At 42.5% G+C, this 12354-nt stretch overlaps 1 protein-coding gene across 1 annotated transcript in view; it reads right to left on the minus strand.

Annotated features, from left to right (window-relative positions):
* Positions 1 to 12354, minus strand: part of LOC135539371 (uncharacterized) — a 34491-nt gene that overhangs the window by 19307 nt on the left and 2830 nt on the right. The window contains exon 3 of the mRNA XM_064965250.1: positions 9862 to 9928. Within this exon, the coding sequence (XP_064821322.1) occupies positions 9862 to 9928 (67 nt within the window). The remainder of the gene's footprint in view (positions 1 to 9861; positions 9929 to 12354) is intronic.

Raw genomic sequence — 12354 nt, forward strand, 5'->3', positions numbered from 1 at the left:
CGATCTGGTCAGGGTAAACTAATTAGTAACATTATGTATTTATGGTCTATTTGTGTGCCAGGAGAAATATTCAAAATATATTCAAAATTGGGCTGGCTAGGCTACCTATATGTTTTTAATCCAAAATTATTAACTGGAATTATTGATTCAACATAATAGTGATGACAGATGTTGTAGCAGAATCAGAATTAGTTGGGTAACATAGATATATTTATTTTCATAATATTCTTGTGAGATACTTGTCATTTAGAATGTATTTTGTTGTACTATAGTGTTGGCCGTTTGCAGTTATCTGTTCTCTGTCAGGGATCAGTTACTTGGGCCACAGAAAGGGGAGAGGTCAAGCTTGTCTTCATATGTAAACATATCTTTTAAACCATGTGAAGGGATGATTGAGGGGGAACCAATTATCTCTTGGCTTCACAATGTCTGTGTGCCAGTCACTCCCTACTTTTCCCATCGGGGAAAGGAGGATGGCAGTGTCTGGAACCCTTCTATATTCTATATTACATTTCTTTTGTAAGGCCTACAGTTGCATAGGCCTGCATGATGCAAACATGCATAAAGCAAGCTTTGCCCTGTGAGTTATATTGTCTATTAGTTGTTGTCTATATGTCTGGTTAGAGGTAATCCCCCTCATAATCTAGTCTAATTGTATATCACCAAATATAAGGTAGCTGCAGTTTGAAAGGGTTTTCATCCCCCCCAGGACCAGTAGTTGTTTTTTAGAAGTTTTTTTAAAACCATGTGACCTGATTAGGAAAAACTGGTCCCATCACAATCCATATCAAACCTTTTTACAACAGATTAATCAATGTCATACCTTATAGGGTCCACCGTTTTCCTAGTTAGGTTAACATATAAGGAAAAACCAGGCTCCAGAGGGTAAAAATTGCCCCACCGCTCCCACCGGGACCAATGGTGCCACCAGTCTGCTTGCAGTTGTCAGGTATGTAGATGATCAGGGCTTTATTCAGGAACATTTCTTGGGATACTTTAATGTGTTAAGAGGGTGAGATGTGCAGTCTGTGTTTGACTTCATGAATTTTGAGATGTCTGAGTTTAAGTTCATAGAGAAACTTGTTGTCCAAACCTATGATGGTGCAGCTGTAATGGAATGTATCTGCTATTTGTATTTACAGCAAAGTCACCTCCTGTTCCCTGATTAAGAGGTGATGACCACTCCACTACCATTGTCAACTTTCTCCTGACATGAACTGAAACCACATCTCATGTGCCCGCTCATCCACTGGCACATTGAATGTTTCCCCTCCAAGCAAGCACTGTGAGTACCCCTGTCAATTGTCTCTCATTACTATATGTAGAGTCAATCACATACACATTCACATTATTACACATCAATGATTTTACTCCTTGCTTGGACTAACTCATTCTTAGCTATTTTGTCTAACTGTGTAGTGTATTGTGTAATTGTTTTTTGTCTTCCTAGTCAAATCCTGTCCTGTACTGGTCAAGCCTCTGAACACCTCAACTCATGCCTCATACCCTCATTCAATCACTGCTGTGATCCCTTTCCAACACGATGTAAGTAGCCCTCCCATTCCCCTTAATATTGTACTATAAATGTCTTTATTAAACGTTTTTGTCTTTGACCATTTTTGAAACACAATTTGTTGTCTCCGTGTGTTCTCCGTGTGTTCACCAGCCTTCACTGCTTGATACGTAAAGTTGGAGCTTTTCAAAGTCAGGGGGTGTGGTCGACAGTGCGCCTCTGCTGTCACATCCAACCTGACTCGATATTTGGTTTTAATGCAGACAAAAGCACTGAATCCAGCTTCACACAGATATGAGCTGAAGAAGGGTAGCCTACCATGAGATTTATAGCGCTTACAAGACAACTGGGAACTCTGAAAAATACGAGGTCAAATCATGACGCTAGTGATCCTTAGGTCGGAAAGTTGTAGAACTAGAGTGTGTACGTAAATTCAATCTGGAGTGCAAGAGTGCGGAGTGAGCCTTTCAGCACAATCTGAAGGTGCTCTCTGGTTGAATTTGATCTTTTAGATTTTAAAAATTTTCATTTAGATTTTTAATGTTAACCACACTACAATGCTTTTGAGATACGAAGACAATATTATAACATACAGTACCAGTCAAATGTTAGGACACACCTACTCATTCTAGGGTTTTTCTTTATTTGTACTATTTTCTACATTGTAGAATAATAGTGGAGACATCAAAACTATGAAATAACACATATGGAATCATGTAGTAACCAAAAAAGTGTTAAACAAATCAAAATACAGTTTATATTTAGGATTCTTCAAAGTAGCCACCCTTTGCCTTAATTACAGCCTTGATTGCAGCTTTGCACACTTTAGCAGTGGCAGAGAGGAGGAAGAACACTTTAGGAATTTGACAGTTTTCCCTGAATTTAATTGGGTTCCCATTACAATCTGAAAGAGCGGTTACAAAAGATTTAGCCTCACAACATTCATAAAAATAATATTGTACTTTTTACGCCATACATTTTCCCTAACACCCAAAAATACTCATTACATTTTTATGCTTGGCAGGACAGGAAAATGGACACATTCATGCACTTATTAAGAGAACATCCCTGGTTTCCCCCACTGTCTTTGATCTGGCGGACTCACTAAACACACACATGCTTCGTTTGTAAATTATGTCTGTGTTGGAGTGTGCCCCTGGCTATTCGGAACTTTAAAAAATGAATTGTGCTGTCTGATTTGCTTAATATAAGGAATTTGAAATTATTTATGCTTTTACTTTGGAAATGCTATTTAAAAGCAAATAATACCAGTGAAAGAAATCTGACATGATTATACCACTGAGGGGCTCTCCAGATAGTGGTCCGGACTGCCCAACGCATCACCGGGAGCACACTTTCTGCCCTCCAGGACACCTACAGCACCGGATGTCACAGGAAGGCCAAAAAGACCATCAAGGACATCAACCAACTGAGCCACGGCCTGTTCACCCCACTACCATCCAAAAGGCAAGATCAGTACAGGTGCATCAAAGCTGGGACCGAGAGGCTGAAAAACAGCTTCTATCTCAAGGCCATCAGACTGTTAAATAGCCATCACTAACTGGGAATCGCCCGGTTACTCGACCCTGCAACTTAGAGGCTGCTGCCCCATGTACATAGACCTGGAATCACTAGTCACTTTAATAATGTTTACATACTGGTTTACTCATTACATATGTATATACTGTAATCTACACTACTGTATTTTAGTCAATGCCACTCCAACATTGCTCGTCCTAATATTTATATATTTCTTAATTCCATTATTTTACTCTAAGAGTTGCGTGTATTGTTGTATTGTTTGATACTACTGCACTGTTGTAGCTAGTAAGACAAGCATTTCGCTACACCCGCAAAAACAACTGCTAAATGTGTGTTGGTGAACGATAACATTTGATCTGATATGAAACATACACATTGAATCGAACGGTTTCTTGTTGTAATTTGTTGCAAATGAATCAACTCAAAGTTCTCTCAATGTCACCGCACAAATTTGTTGACGTCGTCTAGTTTTAAACTGGCCACTGTTGGCCAACTGCTAAACGATTATGAGTTTAGACTCTATTGACATTCATTTTAGCTCACTGAAAGATGCAGCTTTGTCATTTTCTATCCCCTTGCACCTGGCCATCGAGGGAATTGGGAAGGTTGTTGCTGTTTTCCATTTTTTTTTTATTGTGGTGATCTTGTCAGGAGGAATATATCCCGATTTTCTGCTAATCAAAAATACTCAATACCATGGATAGCGCTGTGGTTGATCAATTGTACATGAATCGAAACTCGCCATAAATCATATGCCATTCTAAGGTAGGTTATATTTGACATAAAAGTGAACATTTACCTATTGCATTTGTTAGTTAGCCCCCAAAAAATCTATGGTAAGCCTATTTCTAGCAATAAAGTAACATTTAAAGGTACAGTTGAAGTCAGAAGTTTACATATACCTTAGCCAAATACATTTAAACTCAGTTTTCACAATTCCTGACATTTAATCCTGGTAAAAATTCCCTGTCTTAGGTCAGTTAGGATCCCCACTTTATTTTAAGAATGTGAAATGTCAATAATAGTAGAGAAAATTATTTATTTCAGCTTTTGTTTCTTTCATCACATTCCCAGTGGGTCAGCAGTTTACATACACTCAATGAGTATTTGGTAACATTGCCTTTAAATTGTTTAACTTGGGTCAAATGTTTTGGGTAGCCTTCCACAAGCTTCCCACAATACGTTGGCCCACTCCTCCTGACAGAGCTGGTGTAACTGAGTCAGGTGTGTTGGCCTCCTTGCTCACACACGCTTTTTCAGTTCTGCCCACACATTTTCTATGGGATTGAGGTCAGGGCTTTGTGATGGCCATTTTGCCACAACTTTGGAAGTATGCTCTGGGTTATTGTCAATTTGGAAGACCCATTTGTGACCAAGCTTTAACTTCCTGACTGGTCTTGAGATGTTGCTTCAATATATCCACATCATTTTCCTACCTCATGATGCCATATATTTTGTGAAGTGCATCAGTCCCTCCTGCAGCAAAGCACCCCCACAACATGATGCTGCCACCCCCGTGCTTCATGGTTGGGATGGTGTTCTTCGGCTTACAAGCCTCCCCCTTTTCCTCCAAACTCAACAATGGTCATTATGGCCAAACCGTTTTATTTTTGTTTCCTCAGACCAGAGGACATTTCTCTAAATAGTACAATCTTTGTCCCCATGTGCATTTGCAAACCGTCGTCTGGTGTTTTTATGGCGGCTTTGGAGCAGTGGCTACTTCCTTGCTGAGCGGCCTTTCAGGTTATGTCGATTTAGGACTGTGGATATAGATGCTTTTGTACCTGTTTCTGCCAGCATCTTCATAAGGTCCTTTGCTGTTGTTCTGGGATTGATTTGCACTTTTCGCACCAAAGTACGTTCATCTCTAGGAGACAGAACGTGTCTCCTTCCTGAGCAGTATAACGGCTGCGTGGTCGCATGGTGTTTATACTTGCGTACTATTGTTTGTACAGATGAACATGATACCTTCAGGCATTTGGAAATTGCTCCCAAGGATGAACCAGACTTGTGGAGGTCTACAATTTTTTTTCTGAGGTCTTGGCTGATTTATTTTGATTTTCCCATGATGTCAAGCAAAGAGGCACTGAGTTTGAAGGTAGGCCTTGAAATATATCCACAGGTACACCTCCAATTGAATCAAATGATGTCAATTAGCCTATCAGAATCTTCTAAAGCCATGACATCATTTTCTGGAATTTTCGAAGCTGTTTAACGGCACAGTCAACTCAATTTATGTAAACTTCTGACCCACTGGAACTGTGATACAGTGAATTATATGTGAAATAATCTGTCTGTAAACAATTGTTGGAAAAATGACTTGTGTCATGCACAAAGTAGATGTCCTAACCGACTTGCCAAAACTATAGTTTGTTAACAAGACATTTGTGGAGTGGTTGAAAAATGAGTTTTAATGACTCCAACCTAAGTTTATGTCAACTTCCGACTTCAACTGTAAATACTGATGTTAAAACACTAGTTTTAAAATGTAAATCTAAATTGTACTTTATTGCTGGAAATGGGATTACCATAGATTTTTTGGGCTAACTAATGCTAATAAATGGTAACGAATGCAATCGGTAAATGTTCGCTTTTACCTATTGCCGTGGCTCTGTGTGTTGATATCCTTGATGATCTTTTTGGCCTTCCTGTGACATCGGGTGCTGTAGGTGGCCTGGAGGGCAGGCAGTGTGCTCCCGGTGATGCGTTGGTGTTATAATCATGTCCGATTTTTTTAAATTGAATTATTTGCTTTTAAATAGCACTTCTGGTTTAAATGGGAATACTGGAAAGACCGTTCATTTATTGCTATTTTCTGGGGATGGAAAATTGGTAGATTCTGATTTCTCCATGTTTTAAAAAAAAGTTTATTTAAATTAAAATGTTACTTTATTGCTAGAAATAGGCGTACCATCGATTGTTTTGGTTAACTAATGCTAATGAATGGTAACGAATGCAATAGGTAAATGTTTATTGAAATTAACATTTTACTTAATTGGGAAAAGTGAATGGGTTTTGGTGGGAAATCTCGGTAAATCTCGGTAACCCTGATTCCGCCATTAAACCCTAATCCACACCCACCACACACGTTCCACCGCAGCAAACTAGGACACACAATATATTCCACAACACTACTCAACCTTCTCCTCAACAGCAGGAAGTAGCTCCCTCACTTCCTTTCATCTCCCGCTGTCTCCTCTAAATCCCATCACTAAAGGGTGCTCTCTGGCTGTCTCATCAAAAGCTGTGTAGAACAGGCTGCAGTGAACCGTGTGACCAGCTACTCAGAGCCACGCAGGCTGTGTTTGTTCTTTAATTAGGGAGACTGAATTTGCTAGTCAGTGACATTAAGACAATAATTCACTACCATGGTACACTAAGGAGGAGACATGCTACTAAAAATTGGCTTATTAAATTACGTCATGGCCCTGCAAGAGTATGCCATGTTGTCGCTGAGCATTGGTCGAGTGTGTGTTTGGTCGTCTGGGTGTTTAGTTGAGTGTTTGTTTGGATGGCCTTTTGTGTGCTAAGTTGAGTGTGTTGAGTGTGTGCGTGCACGTGTCTCTGTGTGCATGTTTGTGTATGGTACGCACATTGTGTATCTGTGTGTTTGATTTGACCCCCATGTCGGATTATCACGCTCTTGCAGCGTGATGTCTAATACACACATCTGCCAATCATTCTTAGAGAGGCTTACCGGCAGAATGGGAAAAAAACTAACTGGATTTAAGAAACAGATTTACTAGCCTGTCTACCAAAGCAGAGTGTCTGGACACATTCAGTCACACCTAGATACTAAAGCACTGATCGATTGGACACATTGCACACTAACTCCTATGTCAATTTAACCTCTACTTACTAACCCCTATATCTACTTATAGCTCTCACCATCTTTATTTGCCACCCCTCTCTGCTAAACTTCTCCTGGGGTGCTGCTCTGTGGCTGACCATGTTGCTGTGTCAGAGTGATATAAGGATATGGATGGGTGCTTAACTTTATCCTAAATGTATTTTTGGCATATCCTAACTCTCCCTTAGAAACCCCCTGAGAATGGGGTCACAGCCAGAATGCTCATTATCCAGCGACCCTGGGGCATTTTTCTCCTTGTAAGCTCGTGGATTCGAACTAGCGACCTTTCGGTTACTGCCCCAGGAGTATTGTGTCAGTAAAAATACACATTTCTATGCAAATGAACAATAAAGTCCTATTCTTTTCTATACAATTCTCTCTCTACGAGATCCCTCTCTGTCACTAGTTATTTCCCATCCCTATCTCTATCTACAGTATTACCCCTTTCCATCTATACTTCTCTTTCTACTCCATCTCTCCACCACCCCTCCCCACCCCTCCTTTATCTCCTTTATCTCCAACTATCCCCTCTCTATAACTTTCCTTCAAACTGGGAATTGTACCTCTGCCCAACGTTCTCTTACCATCTGGGACATCAGCCAGATGCCATAGTCTTGTAATGATTAGCACACAGGCTCTGATGCCATGGTAACCTGTTTGCCGGTGAGGTGTGTGTTGCTTTCACTAGGAGCGAGAGTCCGCTGACTCAAAAGAGATGAACATAGCGAGACTCACCTCTCATCACTCCCGCCATTGTCTGTGTCATTACTATGGATGTAGATCACACACACACACACACACACACACACACACACACACACACACACACACACACACACACACACACACACACACACACACACACACACACACACACACACACACACACACACACACACACACACACACTTGGGAATTCTCAATATAGGCTGAGCTAGAGAATGACGCCTCGTCCTCCGAGGAGATTAATTCATCTACTTTAATATTCATATATTAGCCTTGTGTTTGCTAACCCAGTCCAAAACCCTAAGCATACATTATATGGTAATATAACCCATCCACCATAATCTATCCAATCATTTCTACTGTTTTGGTCTGATTCTCTGGTATCTCCTAAGGGTCTAATACAGTCATTGAATAACAGACTAGTTAATTGAATATGAGTGTTGGGACATACCATGATAGTAAATAAATAATACACTGATTCATGAGAACCTTGAGTTGGGTTCTAGGGCTAGGCAGTGTCAGGCTTAGCTGAAGTGCTCTGTGCTCTCTTGTACAGGATTAAATTCATGCCTATCTTATAATCAAACTCCAACACAAAGAAAGAGAGATAGAGAGAGACTATAATGTCACTGACACTGTCCATCACACATCTGGGATAGTGCACATTCTAAATACTATACAGACACACACACACACACACACGCACACACGCACGCACACACGCACGCACACACACACACACACACACACACACACACACACACACACACACACACACACACACACACACACACACACACACACACACACAATTATGTACCCATGCCGGGGTAATGCCTCAGCTCAGGCAGGATAGACAACTACCCACCATACCGCAGAAACAGAATTCGACCTGTCTCCCAACATAGCAAGCTACCACCCACCTGGAACAGGCGAGAAGGGGACTAGGGATGGCTGGACAGGGCAGAGGGTTGGAGGGTATAGGAGGTAGGAGGGGGGTGGTTGAGCTTCAGAGCACCCACCTTTCTTTGCTTTGCAACATGCAGAACCCATCACCGATAATCCAGCATCGCCAATATCCCATCACAAACTGACAATGAGCCGAAAGATAGAGATAGAAAGAGGTAGAGAGAAAGACAGAGAGAAAGAAAAAGCAACGAGGACTGTAACAGAGGACAGTTATCCGGGACTTTTCATTCCGCTAGCAACATCTACTGGTCAATGGCAGAGTTCGGGCGTGGCTGGCTCTCATGGCCCCACCAGAGTTTGTGGTGCGACGGCGTCCCGGTGTGAGAGGGTCCATGCTGAACGTGGGGAGCGGGATGGGGGTTCTGAGAGGGGGGAGCGGGTACGACAGCAGCAGATGTGAGAGACACGGGGTAATCCTGCAGCGCTGCGTTTCATCTAGCCCTCGCTGCAGCTGTGAGGCCTCGGGAATTTCGCTCGGGGGGGGGGCGGCAATCGTGGATTACATCTTTAGATGATTTTGTTTATTTATCTAGTCACTCTTTTTCTATTTATTTATTACATTTTTATTTCATTTGTCTGGGGATGGTAATCCCTCCTGCTTAACCTTTTTCCCTCCATGTGAAATAGTTTAATTAAGAAAGATGATGCTGTTGTCGGGCCGTGGGGGGTGTGGAGTGCATGGCAGATAAACCCACAGAGAAAGTAGAAATCTGTTTTTTAAATTCCTTTGGAAGAAGGACACCCTTTTTTCGGCAGGGATTTAGTAGAGAGTCTGTGAGGAAATATCTCTGCCCCCATTCTATCCCTCCCTAACCCTTCTCTCATATGCCACCTGAAGGATCCTGGATTCCCCAGTGTGATAGGGTAATCCCACGAAGGGGGGGCTGTACTGAATGTCAAATCCTGTCATGGTTTCCTAGCACCCACGCTAACACGCACTCACACATGTGGCAGCGTAGCCTAGCGGTTAGAGCGTTGGACTAGTAACCGAAAGGTTGCAAGATTGAATCCCCTGAGCTTACAAGGTACAAATCTGTCGTTCTGCCCCTGAACAAGGCAGTTAAGTCACTGTTCCTAGGCTGTCATTGAAAATAAGAATTTGTTCTTAACTGACTTGCCTAGTTAAATAAAATGATGGAGAGCATACTTGCAGAGGGGCAGATGCACTCACATACAGACACAAGAAAAGATCGACAACCTATTATCCGATAATATATCCATTTCAGACATAGAAAACAGGAGGGTAACCATGGTTACTCACCTATATCTGTCTCTTTGTGGTTCTTGACCAGTTCGGCCAGTTCAAAGTTCCCCGCTATGATGGCCACCTGTGAGAGAGGGGGGATCAGGAGGATTGCAATTTGAGGGCCACATTTAGTTTTCTGTTCACAATTCATTGTATGTGTGTGTGTGTGTGTGTGTGTGTGTGTGTGTGTGTGTGTGTGTGTGTGTGTGTGTGTGTGTGTGTGTGTGTGTGTGTGTGTGTGTGTGTGTGTGTGTGTGTGTGTGTAGTAATCTGGACATGATTCCACTAAATTCTTATCTGGTTTTAACCATCTGCAACCTGTTACAAATCCTGACCTTTTAGCACACACACACACACCCACACCCACCAGCGAAAGAGTGAGAGATGGTGAGAGAGAGAGCAGTGGTGGAAGAGCGCAAGTAGGAGAAAGAAAGTGAAGAGAGGGAGCAATAGTTTTTAATAGAGAGAGAGAGGGACGAGAGAGAAAGCAAAGGGTCGCCAGAGAGAGGGATATAGGGATATGTTGTGAGAAAAGCTTGAGAGGCCATCCTACCTACACATGAGAGAGACCGAGTGTGGTGGCTGGCGGGTCAGCTGTGGCATCCTGTTAGCATGGCTCTAATGGAAGAAGGACCCTCTCACTAGCCTCGTGTGACATGAAAGAATCATAAACCCACATTCACCCGTCCCCTCTCATCTTTCTTTCCTCTCACTCTCCTCTCTCATCTTTCTCGTTCTCTCCTCCTCTCTGCCCTTTCTCTTCATTACCACTTCTCCATCAGAGGACAAAAACAAAATGTAAATATAGCAGCAAGCAGCCATGACCGTTTTTAAGCCTTTTGGCACCATAGCGCCACCGTCAGCTGGTCAACATGGCAGCATGGGCATCTATGGGTTGGTGATAAGTCACCCTCAGTCTTACCCACTGGAGGAAAGGGCGCAATATCATATTGTCCCCAGGGTGCAGTGGATGTACATATAGTGTACAGTGAGAGGGACAGTGCTTTGATTACATTACAGGAGAACTAATTCCTGGGAGAGGGAGTAGGGGGGAGTAGGGGGCTGGGGGTGGGGGGGGGGGGGTACGTGGGGGGTTTTACTGCAGTCTTTTTGGACGAGACTTTGACGAGACAAAATCCAAACCTTCCACGCTTAAACATAACATGCCCTCATTTGTTATGAGCCGCTGTGATAGGTATAACACCGATTGCAGATCACTGGGTATCATAACTGAACACTGGTCAACTGAGAGCGATAGCACTGAGGCGATGGAAGGTACAGAATGAAGCCTACAGCTGATTTAAAAAAAGGTGCTATCTAAACCAAAAATGGTTCTTCGCCTGTCCCCATAGGAGAACACATTGAATAACCACTTTTGGGAAGGGTTCTACATGGAACCCAAAAGAGTTCTACCTGGAACCAGAAAGGGTTCTCCTATGGGGACAACGGCAGAACTCTTTTTGAACCCTTTTTGCTCAGTGTATAGCTGTTGTGTGGTTCAAAGTCTAAAGACCACATCTAACCCACACGGCTGTAGTGTAGTGCATAGCCTTGTATAGGGGAAACCAGTCCACTAACGCCTTGATTGCATCCCCTTCTTCACTCCCTTACTCCTTCACGTTCCCACGGCATAAAAATGCTCGGAATGACCCCTTGTATCCCATGAAGACACATTGTTGTCTATGGTGATGGATGAGAGGAGGAGTAGCAGGAAGAGAATGAGGTAGGGGAGGAGGAATGGGTGGAGAATTGTGCCTGAAATTACATCCAACAAATTAATTCTGATTCAAGACCAGGGAGAATCCTTAAAGGGCCAGGCACATAGGAGAACGCGAGTAGGGAAGATGGAGGAGATTGGAAAGGAGATGGAAAAGGAGGAATTGTTAGAGATGCAGAGACAGAGAGCCGAAATACTCTCTTTCCCTTCCCCTCGTTCTTGAATTTGCATATTCTTGTTTCCCATCATGAGTTTCTCAATACTGATAAAGATCAGCCCATACCCTGGGCTAAAAGGGTAGACTTTCGCCGAGAGACAAATAGCGATTGGAGCTTCAGTATAGTGTTGAACACTTCTGCATGTTTCACTGATTCCAGTGTTTCATCTCATTCCAGTTTCTTATTCCACATCCCACTGGGCACAGACCGTTGAACGTAATTTACATTAAATTACATGGGAAACAAAGTTGATTCAACCAGTGTGTGCCCAGCGGGATTCCAATCTCATCTGAATGCAACACAGTGAAAGAAACTGTTCTCACTTTCCACTGCTGACAGAAAGAAAGAGGGAGAGATGGAAAGAGAGAGAGAAAGAGAGGGAGGGGGGATAATAAATGGGAGAAAGGATAGACAAGTGAGCAGAACATTTAAAGAGAACGAGAGGAGAGAAAAGGAGAGAAAATGTGAAACATTAAAAAGAGAATAGAGCTGAGGGAGAGGAAATGAGAAAGAATGGGAATAAAGTAGAAAGGGAATAGTGAAGAAAGAATCAAACAAGAGAGTGACGAGGAG

The sequence above is a fragment of the Oncorhynchus masou genome, chromosome 1, assembly GCF_036934945.1.
Source record: "Oncorhynchus masou masou isolate Uvic2021 chromosome 1, UVic_Omas_1.1, whole genome shotgun sequence".
Classification (NCBI taxonomy): domain Eukaryota; kingdom Metazoa; phylum Chordata; class Actinopteri; order Salmoniformes; family Salmonidae; genus Oncorhynchus; species Oncorhynchus masou.